General features: G+C 38.6%; 1 protein-coding gene across 4 annotated transcripts in view; it reads left to right on the forward strand.

Annotated features, from left to right (window-relative positions):
- Window positions 1-201: 201 nt before the first annotated feature.
- The window catches only part of ADAM10 (ADAM metallopeptidase domain 10), a 115672-nt gene continuing 93689 nt past the window's right edge, over window positions 202-22184 (forward strand). The window contains exons 1-2 of one of the 4 annotated variants that reach the window (XM_070578993.1): window positions 360-709; window positions 10934-11015. Coding sequence is in view for 1 of the 4 variants with exons in the window: in XM_070578973.1 (XP_070435074.1) it covers window positions 655-709 (55 nt within the window). In the remaining 3 variants the exon portion in view is untranslated. The other 3 variants (XM_070578984.1, XM_070578973.1, XM_070579004.1) reach the window with 3 other exon arrangements.

The following is a 22184-nucleotide window of genomic DNA, read 5'->3' on the forward strand; positions in this document are numbered from 1 at the left end:
GAGGCAAAAAAGAAGAAACAAAAACCTCCGTTCCTTATGGAGTTAAGAAGTGGAAAGCTGCCCCTTAACATCCTTCACTCTCCCCTTTCAGTCCAAGGGACGGTTCTCAAGAGCTGTAAGAACCAGCTGAGACGGTCCTCAGAGATGCGCTCGCGTCCCGGGGCGGGACCAGAGCAAACCCCGCCTCCCAAGCCCAATCCCAGTTCTCCGGCGGCGGACAGGAAGCGGCGGCAGGCCCAGCAGTTCGGGAACTGGACCCCGCGCGCATGCGCGCGCCCTGGGACTCCTGGGGGAGGGGGAGGGGCGGGAGGAAGGGGTGCGGCTCCGCCCTCCGGTTGGGCATTGGCGCGTCACGTGGTGAGGAAGGAGGCGGAGGTCCCAGGCTCGGGGAGGGAGGTAGAGAAGAGGGAAGGAGCGAGGGAAGGAAAGCGGGGAAGGGAGGAAGGAAACGAACGAGGGGGAGGGAGGTCCCTGTTTTGGAGGAGCTGGGAGCGTTGCCGGCCCCCGAAGTGGAGCGAGAGGGAGGTGCTTCGCCGTTTCTCCTGCCGGGGGAGGTCCTGGCTTCCCGTGGAGGCTCCGGACCAAACCCCTTCAGCTTCTCCCTCCGGATCGATGTGCTGCTGTTAACCCGTGAGGAGGCGGCGGCCGCGGAAGATGGTGTTGCTGAGAGTGTTAATTCTTCTCCTCTCCTGGGCGGCGGGGCTGGGAGGTGAGGCACGACCCCGAGCGCCCGGGGCGCGGTGACCACGGCGGACCGCGCGGCGGCAGCGGCGGCCGGGCCGAGCGGAGCCCAGTCGCGCGGTGCTGCGGGCGCGTCAGTCAGCCCGGCCGGCCGGCGGCGCCACTCGGGCGCGCATCGCTCCCCGCTCCCTATTGTCCCCCGCACCCCGACCGCGCTCCGTGGCGGGCCGAGGAGGCTCGAGCCTCGGCGAGGCCTTCCCTGCCCCCCACCGTCCCGGCGGTAGGGGAGGCGGGGGTCGCCTCCAGAGAAGCAGAGCCGGGAGATTCGGGTGGCCGGGCGAGAGCCGGGGAGCCCAGGCCGGTGGCTCCATCCCTCCAGCCTGCTCGCCGGGCGCCGGCGGTTTTCGTAGCCCTGGCGCCGCCGCACCCTCCTCACCCTTCCGCCCGCAGCCCCTGCCTGCCCCGCGGCGGATTCCGGAGTCCGCTCGGCTGCGGAGAAGCGGCGCGCAGGCTCGCGGGGAGTTGTGAGGTGTGCGGCCGGGCGGGTGTATTGTTCTTTGCGGGTCGGGGCGATCCAGACCGCCCCGGATCCGCAGAGGGGCCGCCTGTGGAGGAGTGACTGGGGTGTGCTTGTCTGAGACGAGAGGCTGCCTCTCTCCCCAGTGCCCTGCCTGTGCCTGGTGTTTGCAGAGAGATCCCGGGAGGGTGTGTTTCTGTTCTGTGAAAACATTCTGTTGCCCAGGGGAAAGGGTTTGTGGGGAGGAAGGTAAGCCGCTTCAGGATGTTCTTGGATCTGTAGGCTGGACTGGGTCTCTTAGAGGGACGGTCCCTGGTGACCCAACTTGAAGAGTTTTCTTAAACTCTCCGGTGGAGTAGACATACAGTGTATTTAGTGGATTGTCAAAACGGTGGCAACCCCCGCACCCCGCAAGTTGGAGTTAAATTACTAAAAGCATATAATTTCTTGATTACTCGGGTTTTGTAGACGATTTTTATTTGCCGTGTGTCCTAGGACCAGCTGCATCATTTTGTTGTGTAAGTACTTTATTTTAGGTAAACTTTTTGAGTTGCTCCAAAGTATGCTTCAAGCCTCAAAGTATGTTTAAAAGCATTAGATTGAAACTTTTTCCGGAATGTTTTGGATGAGTACAACCTAATTTCATAATTCAGAAAGTATCTGAATATCTCATGTAGTGTATGTATTGGGTCGTTCTTTTTTGTGTCACTTTGACTTAGACTGCAGAGCCAAGCATATTTTTGTCCTGTGTTCTGCTTAGTCCGAGGATCATACTTCGTAGTTAGACTTCTGTTGTAGTTTCTAGTGTTCAATTTGTTACATATACATTTTAGATTAAGAGCTTCTGTTAGTTGTTTAGTTTTAAGAAGTATCATGTGCTAGAGACCCTTTTTAAGGATAGTTTCATTGAACATTTGTATTTACGTTCTAAATGTGGCTTCCAACAAACCACTTTTCTGTTTTGTTTTCACTTTTTGTGATTATAGTCGGGAGTTAGACACTGATTCCTATGAGGTTGTAAAAAGTAAGACAAACACATGAGGCTCTTCAAACTACTGATGAGTAGCAGTATGTAAAATGTACTTTGTTTTTACAGAATGAAACGGTGGGAATAGAAACTGGTGTAGTGTGATGGTTGAAGAAAAAGTAAATTAACGGCATGATCTTTGTGGGTTAAGACCCTTGTTACACAAAAATTTTCCACATTCAAAACTTGAGTCATAAAGTATCATTTTGTATTAAACATTGGTTAAAAGCCTACTTACTTTTTTGATGTTTGTTTTAAGCAGAACTTTTTCAAAAAGACACTAAGAAATCTTTCATTTTAAAATTAGCATCAAGATTGTAGCTTTTGGGTACATGGAGATATTTGTAATTTTATTATAATACGTATTTTCATCTGCTAATCTGAGTTATTTATGGTCAAGTTTGTAAGAAGTTTATATGATAATATGTAGAATACAGTACATTCAAATTGAAAATATTTGTTTTAGCATATGAGAGAATGAATATGTGTAGATCAGAAGAAGTTGAGTGGAAATATGGGTTGAACTTTAAAGTATAAATCATTCTTAGGTGCTTAATAAACCTTTTTAGTTGCTTCCTCCTTTCTGATTTGTCATTCACGGTTTTGCATTAATCTTTTCTTGCTCTTAATATGATGGGTGGGAAGCTGGAAGAGAGAAAGTGTTTAGAATCATAAAACTTAAACTTTCCTAATGCTGTCCATTTCTAGCACCTGTCCCAGCCTATGTTGTATTTGTAGGACGATACCATAGAATTTCTACAGTTCAGTAAGTGTCTGTATAGACGTGTACTCAAACATATACATAAAAGTGCTTTTCTTTGTTATTTGTACCACATTAGAAATTTATTGGAACTATTCTGTTTAAATGTAGCCCAAATGATTTTTATGTATGTGTGAATACTACTTTTTAATACAATTATGTTAGAGAGTTGATATCTTTTCTTCCTTTTTTTTTTTTTTAAATTCATGTGTTTGAGAGATCAAAAGGTATTTTAGCTGTAGCAGTAAATACAATCCCATAATGTTTTGGTTTGATGAAGTCACACATCAAATGAACTTTGGAGGATAACATGTTTTTTATACTTAAAATTCTGATGTAAATGCTTTGCTTTGTACCAGGCATTCTGTAGAAATAAGTCTTCTGGAAGTTTGGCTGAAAGTCTTAAAAGTATCAAAGTTTAAGCTCCAACTATTGCTCTCACTTTTACCAGCAAGTAAGGGTCTGTGAATTAATAAAAGAGGCAGACGTTTTGTCTGTGTCTTTAAGGAGCTCTGACTCTTCATCTTTTTAACTTGAGATTGATAATCCAGTTAGCTGTATCATCTTAAGAAGGCCCATTTCAAGCCATGCCCTACATTAAGAGTTGCTTCTCTGTGTATGTACAGGACATCTCTGAGGAGCAGAGGCTGAGGGAAATGGGCATGGCAGGCCCCTCTCTGTTTTCTCATGTCCTTTTTATAACTTGTTTACGATCAAGAGTGTTTATTGTCTATCTTTTAAATTTTCCTGAGGACTTTCAGGGTTGAGTAGGGAGAGTAAAGGGCATTTCTGTGATGTCTGTTGTGTAGCTGATGGAGTTTCACTTTTCAACATTTATGAGAGTGAGATGATATTTTACAGTTGAAGAAACAGGCTTGAGGAAATAATTTTTGTAGCATCATCCACCTGCTAAGTGATGAATTAGACATTCAAACCCAAGCCAGTTTACTCAAAACTGAGCTTTTTACCTATTGCCCCTTCATACCTTTTTGAATATTTTTTTCTTCTTCCCAAAGCCCCCCAGTACATAGTTGTATATTCTAGTTTTAGGTCCTGGTTCTGCTTTGTGGGATGCCGTCTCAGCATGGTTTGATGAGCAGTGCCATGTCTGCCCCCAGGATCCGAACCGGGGAAACCCTGGGCCACCAAAGTGGAGCGTGTGAACCTAACCACTCGGCCACGAGGCCTGCCCCCTTCATAACTTTATGAAAGCAGTTTTCACACATTGGCTCAAAGGTGGCCTCTGGACTGAACCACCTTAGAGATAGGTTTTGTTTGATTTGCAGTGTCTTTAAGTTTCAACTAGGGATCAACATTGAAAAATTGGGAAATTTCTCATTGAAATTCATGGATCTGGAGTATTGGGGGAAGATTTGGAAATCCAGGCGCTCCCGGGCTGCATTCCCATTGTCTGGGGCAGAATGGTAGCGCAGGAGTTGCCCTCTTTAGACTGGGCCTGTGCTTCCCAATCAGTGCAGTTCCCGTCACTCCTGCTGATGATAGCACTTGGCCTGCTTTGCTCATTTTTGTTACTTGCCTGGGTCCTGGAGGTGTGTTATTCGCATCTCTGCCTCCGCTTCATCTTGCATAGAGGACTCTAACCTTTTAAAAATGTTTTTTTGCCTGTGACCTCTTATCCCACTTTTTTTTTTTTTTAAAGATTTTATTTTTTCCTTTTTCTCCCCAAAGCCCCTCCGGTACATAGTTGTATATTCTTCGTTGTGGGTCCCTCTAGTTGTGGTATGTGGGACACTGCCTCAGTGTGGTTTGATGAGCTGTGCCATGTCCGCGCCCAGGATTCGAACCAACGAAACACTGGGCCGCCTGCAGCGGAGCGTGCGAACTTAACCACTCGACCACGGGGCCAGCCCCTCTTATCCCACTTTTAATATATTTTTTTGTAATTCTTTATTTTTTCAGTAGTCTTGAAAATTTGTTAATAAAAACTGTGGTATACACAATACTTTTTATCTATCATTAGGTTATTAGGTATTTTTTAAAATCCCTGTTTTCATGATAGTAACAATTTGAAGGTCTTAAAGAATTATGGTTATAATTTTTCCAAATCTCTTTATCTCAATGAGCAAATAGGAAACCATTTCTTTTTCTACTGGGATGAGACTCAGAAGAAAATTGGTTGTTGAAGGTCATATAAATAAAAACTGACTTAGGCTTTTTTCCTTTTAAGAATGGGTTATAAACATAAACTCTGCTTTTGAAATTAAGAAAATGAAATGGAACAATAACTTCGACAATAAGCTGCATTTTTCTAACATTATTTGAAGATGACAGGTTCAGATATGAGAAAGTTCCTGTATACCAAATCTGTGGGACCAGACTTTAACAATTGTGGTCATTTTTGATGGAAGTTTTTCTAAGATGTGTCACATATTTACTTTGTCCTTAAAATGGGCTGAATTTAATCTTTTCTTAAATGATTGAGGTTTAGTATGAGAACAACTGTTATTGTTCTGGACTCTTTTGTAGTTTCTGTTTCTATTTTTCCAGAAACAGTTGAAATGGATGTTCTAAATTTGTTCTAGGTGATTGTAATTTTTATTCTTGTATCTAGTTTTAATAACATTTCCAGCTTTTTAGTTATATTTCCTGGCTTTCTTGCAAACCGTGAGGATATCACCTTCTAATTAGTTGTTTCTAATATATTTTCTATAGGGAAGCTAATCGTATTTGGCATACTTGTATGTAAAGTGGAATAAATAAGTTCTGAGTCTTCTGTGGAATAAAGTATGTGAGCTTTAGATAAGGTTTTTTTTTGTTTTTTTTTTAGTGTATATGTTTGACTTGGTAGAGTTTAGTGTTGAGGATGCCTTGTTCTTACTTCCTGAACAATTGGGATGATTATGTGCTACTGTTTTGCTAGTTAAAGTGAGGCAAAGTGGAGCGGAGAGAAGAAACTGATGAATAACCAGGAAGACACAGCAAATAAAATGCACACTCATTTGATTGCAGATAGATCATTTCGTAGATCTGAATCATGTACTCTGGTTCCAACTAATACACTAGATTGTTGATATTAAACATACCGTATAAGGTACACTTGTAACATTCTCTACAGGAATGTAAACTATAAGTTAAGAAAAAGTATTTTCTGTATTTAAAGGAAATGTTAGGTAAAAGGTAGATGACTGAGGCTCCTGATACTGTGTTTTACTGTTAGTCTGCAGTAAGTATCTGTTGTGTGTTACAGTTGTGGTGACTTTGTGATTTCTGTACAGTTAAATTACTTGTCTGTCTTTGAATTCTATCACATTCTAATGGTTAGAAAATTTTTGCCTAAGCTGGAAGTATATTTTTGGGATGGTCTGACTTAAAATGTAGTCTGTGTGGAGTACCAAAAATGGAGTTTGTGTGTGTGGAAAGGCTTGAGGCAGGGCAAGGGCATCATTGGACATAGCTGTTAATGTGAAGTTTCGGTGAGAGGCCCATGTGGTGACATTGGGAAGACGAATTGTAGAGGTGAAAGGCTGTGGACAGAGAAACACACAGTGGTTTCTAATCTGAGCCCCAAGTCACAGGGCAGACACTCCAAATTGTAGGAATTGATGTGTATTTGGTCTGTTTTCACATGGGCAACTCTCTGTGACTTGCTTGGGTAAAGAGCTCCAGGGTTTTGTTTTTTTTTAAGGAGGAATTGATTTATTTAATGATCGTTAGTGGTTCTTCCAGGTAACTCTAAAAAGTCCGCTCGTTCTGAATAAAAATCCAGCAGTGGTAATTCTAACTAGTTTAGCTGTCAATTTTTGTACTCGGAAAAGGAAGTGGTGTTAAAGATAAGTGGAAAAACTGTGATAATCCTAGAAGTTAGATTCCTATGAGGGCGGTAACATGGTTTTCCGGCAGTTTGAAGGCTTTGCCTTAGTACTGGTAGGGACAGTCTTGTCCTAGCTGGGTTGCAGGAAACCGCAGTACTGAGAACAGTTCTTAGGGAATGTAGACTCCCTTTGATATTTGGGTGAGTTCATTCGGAAGCTACTACAGTTCCAGCTAAACCACGTAAGAATGTGTACAGTGAGAACATTGCTGTTTAGTCACCGGCGTTTATTGTATGTCTGTGGCTAGTAGGAATCATGAAGCCACAGTCTTGAGTGAAAAGAGAAGTAAACAGTGAGTTTGTCAGCATAGACGGAAATGCCGAGATATAAAAATATAGTTCCAATTATGTATTATAGTTGGGGTTGAAATAAGGATTTGTTAAGCTGGGGGGACGTCAACCAGTTGGGGAAAAGCTTTCTGAGATAGAAGGGAGTGGCATATAGTCTAGTAAAATGCTTGTAGGCTTACTTACCTTACTTGGAATGGAGAATCCATGGTGGGAAATAAGGAGAAATTCTAACTGGGCCTTAATGACCAGGATTCTAATTATTCATATTCTAGGCCATGATAACTCTGAGGTAGAGTATTATGGATTATTGGCTGGGGTCCATTGTGAGGAGTTGGGATATGTTACAATAAGGGCTAAATTAGTTGCTTGATGAATTTGGTAATTAAGTCCTGGATTAGGGTAGTGACTGTAGAAATAAATAAGGATAGAACAAGAAATCACATGGAAGAAAAACTGGTAAAACTCAGTTTTATGTAAAACTTGTTTACTGTGAAGCTAACAAAGTTTATTGAGGGCTCACTCTGTTGAATTTAGTTCCTAGAGGCTGTTGCCTTGGAGAGAGTATGGTTTTTTAAAACGTTGAGGACCTCAGTCTTTGAAGTTGAAAATGTCTAAGATTTTGTGTCTAGAGAAGGTTATAGGTTGGAATGTATGTTAGAGTCTGGAATTTTATCCTACTTGCAAGCTAATCCTTTTGTTGGAAATTGGTTAAAACTTGGCACAGTCCTTCAGTAATCTGTGGCTAGCCATTTGGGAAGCACTGTTCCAGAGAGTTGGGAGATAGAAGTCTGGTGAGTTTGGAGTAGGGGGAGAAATTAGATTTAAAGATGCATTAACAAGTACTTTTACTTTACAAATATATATTTTCTCTCTTTAAGTTGGAATTAGGCTCTTCAGTTCTAGAATATGCTTGATACTCTTGATTATATGTGAACTGTGAACTACTTCTTTCAGAGGCAAATTGGGGAAAAGAATGTGATCTTTGCATTTGAGGCAAATGTACATATATACGAGTTGTGGAGCAGAATTTTCTTTCCAGTTATCTTTGCTTGCATTGATGATGGCAAGGGACATACATATGCACGTATTTGAACTTTGAACTTTGGATTTATTTTTCAAAAGAATACAGATAGAATTCTACACTTATGAATTGAGTAGGATATTAATTTGCCACCTCTTTTCCTTGGAATTAAATGGGATAAGTTTGTAAAAATGCTGAAGAAACCGTAACATGCTACACAAATATTATTAAAATTATGTTGGTTCCAGGCCTCCTTTCATTTAGAATCTATTAGTTACAAAATATAGATGGATAAAATGTATTTTTATTTTTTATTTTTTTAATTTTTTTTAAGGATTTTATTTTTTTCCTTTTTTTCCCCAAAGCCCCCCGGTACATAGTTGTATATTCTTTGTTGTGGGTCCTTCTAGTTGTGGCATGTGGGACGCTGCCTCAGTGTGGTTTGATGAGCAGTACCATGTCTGCACCCAGGATTCGAACCAACGAAACACTGGGTCGCCTGCAGTGGAGCACGCGAACTCAACCACTCGGCCATGGGGCCAGCCCCTAAAATGTATTTTTAGAAGTTGAATACTAGCACGTCATTACTAACCATTAGAAGATAGAATTTAAGAAAATCCACAATTCCTTCTCCAATTTTATCACTTTTTAATATTAACAATTTAATCTTTTAAAATGCCTATTATTATGAATTTACATCATAGTATTTATGCAGTTTTGTATCCTTTAAAAAATTAACGTGCAGTTAAAATATATATGCAAAGCAAACACTAAAATATTTATAAGTAGTCTAAAGACAGTTTTAGTTGTCAGAACTGAAGGGATGCTACTGGCATCTAGTGGGTAGAGGCCAGAGATGCTGCTAAACATCTTACAATGCACAGGACAGCCCCCACAACAAAGGACTACCTGGCTAAAATGTCTGTAGTGCTGAGGTTGAGAAACCCTGCTGTGGAGAAAATTTGAGTCGTCTTACTTTATTTTTGTTGTTATTGTTATTCTGATAGCTTGCTGTCTTAATTGATTACTCAAGTTACGTAACCTTTTGTATTCCTATCCTTTTCAAGCCTTTTTCTCCTTCTGCTCTACGAACTGCAGTTCTGAAAAATTTATCATTTATCTTCCAGTGTTTCCTATGCTTTTCATCTTCCAGTTTGCGGTTGGGAAGAAAATCTCATTCTGTTAATTTATAACAGTGATTAAATGACTTATAGCCCATGAGGATTATTCACAAACCAAACCAAACCACTTGCTTGTTAACCCAGAATAGCCATGGATTAATAGGATTTTAGTTTCTTTGGGGAAAGGTATTTTGAGGGACTCAACCAGCAACTTATCCACAAATCTATCTTCAGAATTAGTTCTACTCAGTTTCAACTTTTCACAGTTTATTTTCTTCAGAATTTTAACTCAGAAGTCCTCAAAACCCCTCATGTCTTTTTTATAACTCCATCCTCTCCTCCCCTTATTATCATCTTTAACACTTTTGGCAGAATTGTTTTATTTGCATGTCCAGCTTTCCTGGAAGGAGTGAGGCAGATGGGTTGGGGTATAGGGAGAAGGGGAAGGTAATGAGAGTAGGTTTAGGGTGAAATGCAGGGTGTGTGTGGATATAGATCAATAGTAGGTTGTGGCTGGAGCCATTGTGTGTGTGTGTGTGTGTGTGTGTGTGTGTGTGTGTGTTATTTATGTAGGTCGAAAGTCACGGTCCCTTATGTGGGTTACTGTCTGCGCTTACTTGAAAAGGCATAAAGGCATTTCAGATCACGTCAAAATCTGAAATATGTACATGTTTCCACTTTTGGACTTTTATGTTGTATTTCCTAAGTTAGTAGTAGAAATTTAATATATTTACTAGGTTTATTCATTGATGTTTTGTGCCCTTTGTGATTGATTTAGTTTATAATTTAAAAAAGAGCTACTTACGTTCACCTCTGAGCCAACTAGCTTTATTATTTTTAATATATTAGAGACCTGCTTATCTAAAAAAGTAGGTGTATTGAAATGTGCTTATAATTCTAAACATACCCTCTTATCCTGAACTTTCACTTGTAACTGTTAGGTTTAGATGTTTGCTTGTGGAAGATGACTTTTTCACTGGTTTCTTCACTGGTTTCTAGTCAAGAAATGGATACTATGGCTTAAGTTTGAGGTCACATTGTAGAAGTAGCTTTTCCAAGACTGTTGTAAAGACACTTAAGTATATTGCTGAAATATAGGACGTGATGGTTCCTGGAAGCCTACCTTTATCGTACAAGAGAGCCGTTTTGTTAATGTATTTAGTGCTTCAAGATCAGTGTGACTACATATCAAACATAAGAAGCACTGGTCAACGCAGTATGGGGCTAAGACTCAGTTGGTGACTCAAGTTCCTTAGGAAGGAAATATACTTTTATGTTGGGGGAAAGTGCTCTTGGTACCTAATTTAAAAATTATAGAAGTGAAAAGTCTGTTGAAAACAACTTGATTACAAGTAATTTCTCTGAGGAATGGAAATCCGCCAGCCTTAGCTTATTCTTACACATCCTCTCATTTATTGTAATTAAGTTTTTCTGTAAATAGGAAGATCTGTAATGTCAAAACATTTTTGCAAGTTTTCCTCCCCCATTCTTGAGATTGTGGAATCAACTTTCTTTGCTATAGATAGGAAAAAAATTAACTTTATTTGCTATATGATATTGCTATCCCACATAAAGATGATGATATTGATCCCCATCCGTAAGACATACTCTGATTGTTTTTTCCCCGTGATATTAATGAAATTTTCATTCTATTCTTTTGTCCTATTCTTATCTTTAATTTAGATTGGAACAGAAAATTGCAGGTTTTGGATTCAGGAGCTGGGAAGGAAGCTTGGAAGCTTTTGTTTGCAGGCATTCCTGGAAAGTAAGATTGCTACCTACCCATGGAATTTGGAAAATCATTATAATGGCTAGCGATTATGGGATACTTATTATATGCCGGCCACTGTTCTTAAGGCATTTTCTGTATTAACTCGATCTTCACAATGTTTCTATTAGATAGGTTCTGTTATTCTCATGTTACAAGTCGGGGACAGGCTCAGGGAGGGTAATTTATTCAGAGTCAGAAAAGTCATATAGCTATTCATTGGGGAAGGCAGGATTTGAGTACTGTCAGTCTGGCTTCAGAATTCATGCTCTTAAACACGATGCTGCCTCTGAGAAACGTATTTCATGCTTTAAAAAGTATTGTATAGTGCGATTGTTAGATTCTGCCTTTGAATGAAGATTGGATCGTTTTACCATCAGAGCATAATTTAGGCTCTTTGGACTTATATAGTATTTGAGTCATTTGACTTTTGGTCAATCAAGCTCTTTACAAAGTATTTTTTTTTGTTTTTTGATATTAGAAAATGTTTACAGTTAAGGGGGCGTAAGTACCTTATAGGACATTTTATGCACAATTTTGTCACAAACTTCAGTTTTGTCATAGATAAATTTGTATATGTATTCATTTTTTTAAAGGCTTGAGGACAGATACTAAATCTCTGGATGGTGACATATAGGTTATGTGTTTCTGCAGTAATCCCTTTTGTAATCTGGAAAAAAGTTTTTCTTTTAAGGCAGATTATGGTTAGTAAATACCACTATCCTGGTGACTTTGAAAAGAGTTACAGGAAATAAAAATACTGTTCTCAAATTATAAAAAGGGAGAGACCTCCTAAGCTCTCCAGTGGCAAGGATACCAAGTCATGTTTTTTTCTACTTCTTAGAACCTGCTGGCCATTTTCTACCACTCTTGCATGTAGGTGATCTTTTGGTATTACTTTGCCTTTTCCCCATTTTTAAAAAAAATTTTTTGAAAATTAGTTATCTGTTTTCTCCATCTTATGAGTCCAATCCAGTTATTCTCCTACCAGTTTTACACATATGCATTTGCTTGATACACTATGTTTATTTTTTCCTAACTTATCTTTTAAAAACTTTTATACTTTCTGAAAGGTTGGAAGTATATAGAGTCCAGTTAACATTTATATACCTTTCACCTAAATTTATTAATGGTTATCTTTTGCCACATTTCCTTTATCTCTCTAATGCATATTCTTTTTTTTTTCTGAACCGTTTGAAAGTAAGCGGTACCCCTAAATACATCAGTATGCATCTCATAAGATTAAGAACATTGTCTTACAAAGCCAAGAAGATTATTTTCTCTTTTTAAGTGTAGGGATGTTCAAATTTCCCATGGAGCTTATAAATACTAGGCACTATGTAAATTTATTATATGCTTTGTTAAGGCTAGATTTCTGGCAACTACAACTAAGGGCTGGAAAGTAAAGTTCTGTTGGTATGCTTTTATGTGTAGGTAAAATAAAGTAACAGTATAGAAGGGAGGAGACATTGATGGGATAACCACACTGCAGGATGGAGCTACTTTGTGTAGGAACAATGGCACAATAGCATAATGGCCTAGAGGTTATCAGAACATTATGACCTCTTAGGTTAAAGATGTTAATCAGGATGAGCCTGGCTCAAGAAGATGATGTTAAAGTAGAGGAGAAAAATCAATAATAGTTCAAATGGAAAGAGATTTGGCACATAGGTAAACTTCAGTTATCTTTAGTGGAAGATGTCATTTTCCACTGATGTCAGATTTCTAACATCCTACTGTACTCTAGATTAAATGTATTTTGTTTTTATTGTTGTCAAGTAACAGATCTCTATCTCCATTGTTAAGGACTTTACATAAGAACATCTTCAGTCAGTATTCTGTTCTTCTTCTTTTTTTTGGTGAGGAAGATTGGCCCTGAGTGAACATCTGTTGCCAGTCTTCTCTTTTTACTTGAGGAAGATTATCCCTGAGCTAACATCTCTGCCAGTGTTCCTCCATTTTGTATGTGGGATGCTACCACAGCGTGGCTTGATGAGTGGTGTGTAGGTCTGTGCCTGGGATCTGAACCTGTGAACCCTGGGCTGTTTAAGTGGAGTGTGCAAACTCAACCACTACACCACCGGGCCAGCCCCTGAATATTCTGTTCTTTGTCAGAAGGGATAAAAGGAGTTTTAGATTGCCATACTTTGAGTCCTTTCTGTTTCCTTCCCTGTCGTTCGTCTTGCTTCCCTGTCGTTCATCATGGGTAATATATCAGCATGATGAAAGAAGCTCCAGGTCTGTATTCAGGGACAACAACAGAAAATTAGTGTTTTTTCACTGTTGTTTTGTTTTTTACTCCTAAATTTGTAGGCTATGTTTTCTTTTGTACAACTCTATTTCATGTAAATAGAGGATTTAAATTAAGGAAGAAAATAGTCTGTTATGGGCCACAAATCACATGTTAATTTAAATGACAACAAACTTTGGAAGAAATAGTTTCTGTGCCTGTACTTGCTTATTAGTTATTTTAAATAACCCCTAATATGGTGATGACCCCCATGTTTGTATCTCTAGGCCAGACCTCTTCCTTGAATTCCACGCTCCTGTATCCCAACTGTATCTCCAGTTAGATGTCTAGTGGGCATCTCAATCTTAACATGTCCAAAACCAAACCTGAATCGCCTCACTCCCAGCCTTTTCTCCTGTAGTTTTTCCTGTCTCAGTGAATGGGAAGTCCATTCTTCAGTTGCTCAGGCCAAAAACTTTGAGTTATACTTTGTTCCTCTCTTCCTTGTACAGCCTACGTAGAGTCCTTCAGCAAATCCTGTCAGCTCCTCTTTCCAAGTTTATGCAGATTTTGACAACTTCCCAGCAGCTCCACTTCTCCTACCTTGATTGATACAAGCCAACATTCATCTCACCTTTATTACTGTAAAACTTTCTAACTGTTCTGCTTGTTGTCTTGTTCTCCCAGTCTCTTCTTAGCATAGCAGTGCGCTCTGTTCAAAAGCTCTTTTCTTTTGTCAAAACCATCCACTGACAATTGCGTACCGTAAAATGGTTAAAATGGTGAGTTTTATGTTATGTGAATTGTACCTCAATAAAAATAGTGATAGCAAAAGAAAGAAATAAACTTAAAAAACCCTTTCAATGCTTTACTATTTTCAGTGAAAGCCAAAGTCCTTATAGTGGCCTATAAGGCCCTTTATGATGTACACGTACCCTTATCCCCCCACTGCCTCTAAAGTTCTTCCCCCTTGTTCGTTTTGTTCCAGCCACACAGAGCTCTTTAAAAAATGCCAAGCTTGCTTCTGTTTCAGGGACTTTGCCTTTGCTGATCCTTTTGCATGGAACACTTTCCCCCCCCCCGACTGCTATGTTATCTACCTTCTTTCTTTTTTTTCTTTAAATAAAAAATTTTTTAAATACTGGTGAAGTACACATAACAAAGTTTACCATCATGACCATTTTTAATTCTGCAGTTCAGTAGTGTTAAGTACGTTCACATTGTTGTGCTTGGCTCTCTTTCTTTTAAATCTTTGCTCAAATGTTAGTGAGGTCTTCTGATTACCTCAAAAATACTGACCCCTTCCTTGGCACTCTTTATCCGCCTACCCTGTGATAACACTCTTAGAGCCATCTGAAGTTATTTGCTTGTTTTATTGTCTTGTTTTCTTTTTCTAGAATAAAGCTTTACGAGGTTAGTAATTTTGTTTTGTCCACTGCTATATTCGTAACACCTAAAACAATGGCTAACATATAGTAAGTCCCCATTATCTATGTGTTGAATGAATAGATGAATGATTACTGAACTAAATAATTGCACTTTTTGTGAATTATGTAGGAATTCCAAGTCCTTAGGAGTATGTGTGGGGAAAAAAAGCCTCTAATGCTTCTAATTAATCTTTTTACTTTAATTGACTTTAAAAGGGACTGAAACTACCATTTTTGTTAGTGTATTGGTTTTGCTCATTGAATATTTGTATATGCCCTGATAATTAAAAAATTAGGTAGATTGAATAAGTTAGAATTTTCTCTATAGAAACTAAGTTGCTTTTTCTCAATTACTGTGTATTCCTATTTTTTTTTAAAAAATCTTATTTTTAAAGCACTTAGCAGTTGTCATTCATTACAAATATTAGACTAAAAGGGGAAATGTAGAGTGTCTTCATGGTTGTCTGATTATACTCAATAAAACTTGTGAACTTTATTATTAAGATGAAACTTTTAAAAACTCATTTTCATTGGGGTAAATTTAGAATCACAGAATGTTAGAGCTAGAAGGAGGTTTTGTAGTCTTGAGTGGGTTGCTTAACTTCTCTGTGCCTCATCTTAAGATTAATTATACTTACCTTATATGTATGGTTTATGAGGGTTAAATGAGATAATATATTCATTAATTAATGAGCCATAATTTACTGATTTCTTACCTGTTATGTCCTGTATACTATTCTAAGCCTTTTATATATATAATTCATTTAATCCATATAATAGTACTATTAGGTACAGGTATTGCTATTTCACCTATTTTACAGTTGGGGAAACTGAGGCACAGAGCGGTAAGTAACTTGTCCAAGGTAATTCAAATAGTGAGTGGTAAAGCTGGGATTCTAACTCTTGATGTTTAGTTCTACTTATGAATGAAGATAATGCTTGCTGAACTGTTGGAACACAAAGTAGGATGTGTTGACCATGTGCTGCTATGGTTATTGAAAAACTTAGTTGCAACAGGAATATGAGAGTTATAACTCTGTCCAGAAAGTCATGCAAAATGGTGATGAAAGCTACATGGCTAATTGCAGAGACAAATATCTGAAATGTCCTTATAGCATCAGTAGATTTTTTTTAAACTTATCTGGTGAATAGAGCTATAATAATTTTATTTTATTTTATTTTTTTTAAAGATTTTATTTTTCCTTTTTCTCTCCAAAGGCCTCCAGTACATAGTTGTGTATTTTTAGTTGTGGGTCCTAGTTGTGGCTTGTGGGACGCTGCCTCAGCATGGCTTGATGAGCAGTGCCATGTCCGTGCCCAGGATCCAAACCAACGAAACCCAGGGCTGCTGAAGCAGAGTGCTTGAACTTAACTGCTTGGCCACGGGGCCGGCCCCAATAATTTTATTTTTAATAAATTGCATTTTGCAAATGCTAGGCCTGTTAGAAATTCTGATACTTTTTGGATGAGTACCATAGGATCACATATTTTCTGATGATTACTTTATGGCTCTCCTGTCAGCAAATATAGGCTGCTTTCTTTATAAGTACAAATAAAAATAGAAATTTCCATGAAACATTAAGTAAATTCATTAATTCTTACAGCAAACGTTTATTGAGCACCTATTTTCTGTCTGACTCTTTCTAGGTACTGAGGGTACCTCACTGAATAAAACAAGGTCCTTGTTTGCCTGGAACTTATATTCTATTGGTGGAGGGGTATATGTCAGTAAAAATAATATGAAGAAAGATAAAGCAGGATATTAGAATGAGAATGACTGAGACATATGCTTTTACATAGTGGGGATCAGAGAAAGTTTCTGAAGAAACGTTGAGTAGATACCTGAATAAAATGTGGCAGCCAGCCCTGCTTTGGGAAAGATGTTCTAGACAGAGGCACAGTAAGGAGACTGATGTGGCTGTAGCACACAGAGTAAGGGGAGAGTGCCAGAAGATAAGGTGAGACAAATATGGGAGTGGAGTGGATCATCTTCTGCCTTGTAAGCCGTGCTTAGGACTATGAGCAGTTTGGAAACCTTTGGAAGGTTTTGAGCAGAGGAGTGACACGATATGACGTTACTTGAACAACGTTATTCTAGCTGTTGAGTGAAAAATAGATTGTAGGGAGCAAGCGTGGAACCAAAGAGGTCAGTTATTTGTCATGGTTTTTGACTCCCTAGAACCTTTTGAACCTTGCTGTGTTTGGCACATTTTCAGCCTTATAAATTCCATTGCCCTAATTCAGATTCTCAGCCTTTCATTTGCAGCCAGGACACAGGCGTGTAAACTAGTCTTCTGCACTGGGCTCCTCTAATCAGGAGCCTCCCTGGAGGCCTGAATTCTGAACTGAGCTGACATGTTTGCTTGCTCAAGTTTTGCCTATAGTATGCATCTTCCAGCCAGTTATGACAGATTTTCCCCTGGTTGTTTTAAGGTTGTGTTTCTGGTACAGAAGTGGCATTGGAGAGGCAGGGGAGTGTTGCTGTTTTTCACGTGATATTTTTGGGGTAATTATGGTGTATACTGCTGGCTTCTGGGGATACCTGGATAGTCTTGAGGATGATAAAAGTGGAGAGAGTTTCCAGTACTATTATCAAGTAATAGAATATTACTTCAAGAAGGAGAATATTGTTTGGGAAATATGGAAATTGAGTAAGATAATAATGCAGAATGCTTTAGTATTTATGGGAAAAATCTATAGGTTTTGGGTCAAGTTTCCTGTAGGATTTGCATGTTGATTTCCAAGGAACACAAAATCTTGGATTCCTCTTTGTGTCTGGTGTTTCTTTGCCTGATTCATGATTTCTCTTGGTTCAGCTTGGTATTATAGAAGCAATGATATTATTAGTACTATGGCATATATATTTATAGATAATGGAACCTGGGAGAGCGTAGCAAGTAACAAGGATCAGGAATAGAGTAGTTGATTAGGAATTGGAGCAGACAAGTTAGGCAGCTTAGAACTGGGGATCAGGAAGATCTGTAACAAGGGGAGACCAGATATAAGGGTGAGTAGGTCAGAAGCCAAGCTCTTTTCAGATAGCGTTGAAGCAGTGGGTGAATATTGAACTGCTTCAGTGAGGTTTGATGTTAGAGCTGCACTCTGTTCTACTTTTCGAGCTTTTGGCTGTTTACTAAAGTATAGGAACAAATCTCAGTTGAGTGGGTCCAGACTCTGCATGTGGGAATAGGCAGTTTTGTGGTATCTGACTGAGCTGAGCAGTGCAAGGGTTGGAGATTGGCATGGGCGCCCGTGGAGTAAACTGTGCCAGTTTCAATCACTGGCTGAGGAAATCAAGGGTGTATACATGTATAATTTTTTGGGCTATAAAAAGTACATTCTTGTTTAGTATTTCATTACATGCTTTTCCACATCTTAGAGGTGGATGTCAGTTTATATTTTGAAAGGTCCTTGCCATCAGCTGTATTTTGATAGTTTTTTTGTTTTCAGTTTTTTGTAATCAAATCAGAAACATGAATAGTGACGTACCTTGTTTATGATGGGGGTAATAGAATTATTGTAGAAAATCATGAAGTCATTGAAACCAAAATTATCTCCTTGGCACTACCTCCTATTTGCTGTGTGCACTTGGGCTTGTTACATCCTTCAGACTTCAGTTTTCTTTAAAATGGGCTAATATGTCTTACTCTGTTGGGTGGATTCAATGAAAAAATGCAGAACACAGTCGGGCCTGGCAGATAGTAAGTGTTGTATAAATTTTAGTTATCATTACATCCAGTTTATAAACCTTGTTTAATTAAGCACTTAAATAAGATGTTTATGTACTCAGGATAATTTTGGTACATAGTAGCTATCAGCACACATTTTAAAAAGTTGGAATACATTTTTTTTGCTGAGGAAGATCAGCCCTGAGCTAACATCTGCTGCCAATCTTCCTCTTTTTGCTTGAGGAAGATTGTTGCTGAGCTAGCATCTGTGCCAGTCTTCCTCTATTTCCTATGTGGGAAGCTGCCACAGCATGGTTTGATGAGCGATGTGTAGGTCTGTGCCTGGCATCCAAACCTGTGAACCCTGGGCTGCCAAAGTGGAGCGTGCCACTACACCACCAGGCTGGCCCCTGGAATACATTTTATAAATAAAATAGGCATATGTAGTTTTGGATTTTTAGTTTTGTATTTAAAGATGTGAAATGTGAAGCTTTTTTTTTTTTTTAAAACACGTCTTTTAGCCAGATTTTCATGTGAATTTCAAAATCCCAGATTTCTAAAATGGGAATGGGAAGAAACAACTGTAGCATAATATTATGAATATATTGTATGATGAAGAACTAAAGATATTCTTATTAAAGTTGGGAACAAAGTAAAAATGCTCTCACTCTCTGTTATTCAGCATGGTTTGGTAGTCCTAGTTAGTGTAGTAAGTTTAAGAAAAAGAATTATAAATAGGTAGATAACTGATTTAAATATGAAAAGCAGAATCAACAAAATGTCAGCAAAAAAAATTAACTAAGGGGCCGGCCCTGTGGCTGAGTGGTTAAGTTCACGCTCTCTACTTTGGTGGCCCAGGGTTTTGCTGGTTCGAATCCTGGGCGTGGACATGGCACTACTCATCAGGCCATGCTGAGGCGGCGTCCCAGATGCCATAACTAGAAGAACCCACAACTAAAAATATACAACTATGTACTGGAGGACTTTGGGGAGAAAAAGGAAAAATAAAATCTTAAAAAAAAAAAATGAAATAATAATATTCTTAGAATTTTGCATGCAGAATCAAGGGGCTCACGGTTCCCCTGCAGAGGCCTATGGATCTCAGGTTAGAACTCCTGTTGTAGAGGAAAAAAGGACAGTTATAACCAGTCAACACTGATGAAATTAAGTGCTTAAGTGACTTCCTACAGGTTTGATACGTATTTTGCAATACTCTGCCTAGTCAGCTCTGTCGTTGTAGTATGAGAGCAGTGATAGAATATGTAAATTAATGAGCTTATAGTTATGTTGCAAAAACAGGTGGCCAGCTGGAATTGGCCTGTGGGTTATAGTTTGCCTATCCCTGTTTTATGTTGTTTGGGAAGTTTTTCTAATCAATACATTACCTGTGACATCAGGTAAGGTATTACTTGCTTAAATGGTAGCACCTGTGGTAACTAGCGCTCTTAATATACTGTTAAATGCTTAGATTAAAGCAAGCATGTGGAAAAAGAAGGATATAGCTGCTGGTAGAAGTTAGGGAATTTCTGTATGCAGAAAAGTTGCAGAGCTTCTCAAACCTGAATGTGCATACAGATCTCTCTGGAAGTCAAGTAGGTCTGGGTAGAGCCTGAGTCACTTGGAGGACCAGCAGATCTGGGGGGAGCCCAAGCATCTATCTGCATTGCTAACAATTCCCCAGGAGATGCCTATGGAGCTAGTTCCGGAAACACAGTTTGAATAGCAAGGTTCTGTGTGTCAGGAAAGTGCAAAATACTGTACACAGAAAAAGATTCAATTGGATGAGGACCGAAATATCCACAAACGCAAATTTCCAGTCTCAGTGGTAATAGTTAATGAATGAACTTATTGTTTGAACACATGGTGAGAAGTAGGCTCCCAGATTTTCTTTTAGCTCTTTAGCTGAGATGTTGAGTTGGACCTTCAGTACTGCTAAGAAGTTCTTGAAAATAGTCTAGTTGCTAGTTTCTGAACTGATACTTTTCTTGGTGCTTGGTTTCCCCTAATGTTCTTTTGGTACTTGTGATCACTGGTTGTCATTTAATCTTTTATTTGCACCATCTCTTACTACTTAAGTCCTTTTAACAAAAATATAGTTATTTATGAATAATGAGTCATTGCAAGATGTTTAATAGTTCCTTGGAGGTGAGTAGAATGTTGGTTTAATTTACCTTTCTGAAACCAGATAACCTAGAATATTTTGAGTTGTTTTTATTTTTGATTCTTAAGTTTTTTTTTTTAATTTTGAAAAAACTTAGGGAGAAGTAAAAGAAAGGCCAAATACCCCTATACCCACCACTTTGGTTCAAGATTTTTCTTTTAAAAGAAATTTAGCTTTGGGGCCGGCATGATGGCATAGTGGTTAAGTTCGCATGCTTTGCTTTGGGCCTGGGGTTTCCGGTTTGGATCCCAGGCGTGGACCTGCACACCACTCATCAAGCCGTGCTGTGGCAGCATCCCACATACAAAATAGAGGAAGATTGGCACAGGTGTTAGCTCAGGGCCAGTCTTCCTCACCAAAAAAAACTTTATTGAGGTATAATTTCCATACAATAAAACTAAACAATTAATTTTGAGAAATGTATGTAGTCATTTAAGTACCACCATAATCATAATATAGAACATTTATATCAACTCATAAAGATCTCATGTGCTCTTTACAGTCAATTCAAAATACTTTCTGATTTCTCTTTTGGTTTCTTCTTTGACCCATGGGCTATTTAGAAGTGTGTGAAGTTCCTGATATTTGGGGATTTTTTGCAAATATCTATTACTGATTTATTTGCACTATAGTCAGAAAACATACTCTATGGTTTCAACCTTTTAAAATTTCAGAAAACATCCTTCATGGCCTAGCATTAAGCCTTTCTTGGTGACTATCCCATGTGTCCTTGAAAAGAATATGTATTCTGTTATTGGGTGGAGTGTTTTCTAAATCTAATTGGGCCAATTTGTTTGATAGTGTTTGAGTTTTCTATATCCTTATTTTTTGTCTACTTGTTGAATGAGGACTGTTATGATTTCCAACTATAATGGTAGATTCTGTCAACTTTTTCTTCATGTACTTTGAAGCTCTGTTATGTCACACGTTTAGGATTATTATGTCCTTTTGATGAATTATGGATTTTTGTCCCTCATAACTTTTGAAGTTTAATTTGTCTGATAGTACTATAGACACTTCAGCTTTCTTTGGACTAGTGTATAACTAATCCAAGTCATACACTTGGATAGTATAACTTTTCCCATCCTTTTGACTTTAACTCATCTTTATTTTTGTGTTTAAAGTGTCTTTTAGACAGCATGTATTTACATTTTCCTTTTTTTTAAATAAGAAAATGACTGTTTCTGTTATTTAACTGTTGTGTTTAGATCATTTACTTTTAATTAATTATTGATATAGTTGAGATTAAAACTACCATTTTACTATTGGTTTTCTATTCTGTCTTTTCATAGTTCTTTTTTACCCCTGTTTTTCTGCTTTCTTGGGGATTAATTTAATAGTTCAAAAAATTGATTCCATTTTATCTCTGCCGTTGGCTTATGTGATAAACTTGTGTGTTATTTTTTTAGGGGTTGTTCCTAGGGTGTACAATATACATCTATGTAACTTATCATTGTATACTTTCAAATAATGTATCACTTCCTTTATAGTGTAGGTCCTATTCCATTTCTCTTCTCCATTGTCCCAGTATTGTCATACATTTTAATTCTATGTGTGTCGTAAATGCCACAGTACATTGTGTTTTTTTAGTGTAGTCACTTAACTTTTAAAGAGATTAAAAATGAGAGAAGAAATCTTTTTTATTTTTTCATATCTTCATCATTTCTGGCACTATTATTC

This window comes from Equus przewalskii, chromosome 1 (genome assembly GCF_037783145.1).
Source record: "Equus przewalskii isolate Varuska chromosome 1, EquPr2, whole genome shotgun sequence".
NCBI classification, from domain to species: domain Eukaryota; kingdom Metazoa; phylum Chordata; class Mammalia; order Perissodactyla; family Equidae; genus Equus; species Equus przewalskii.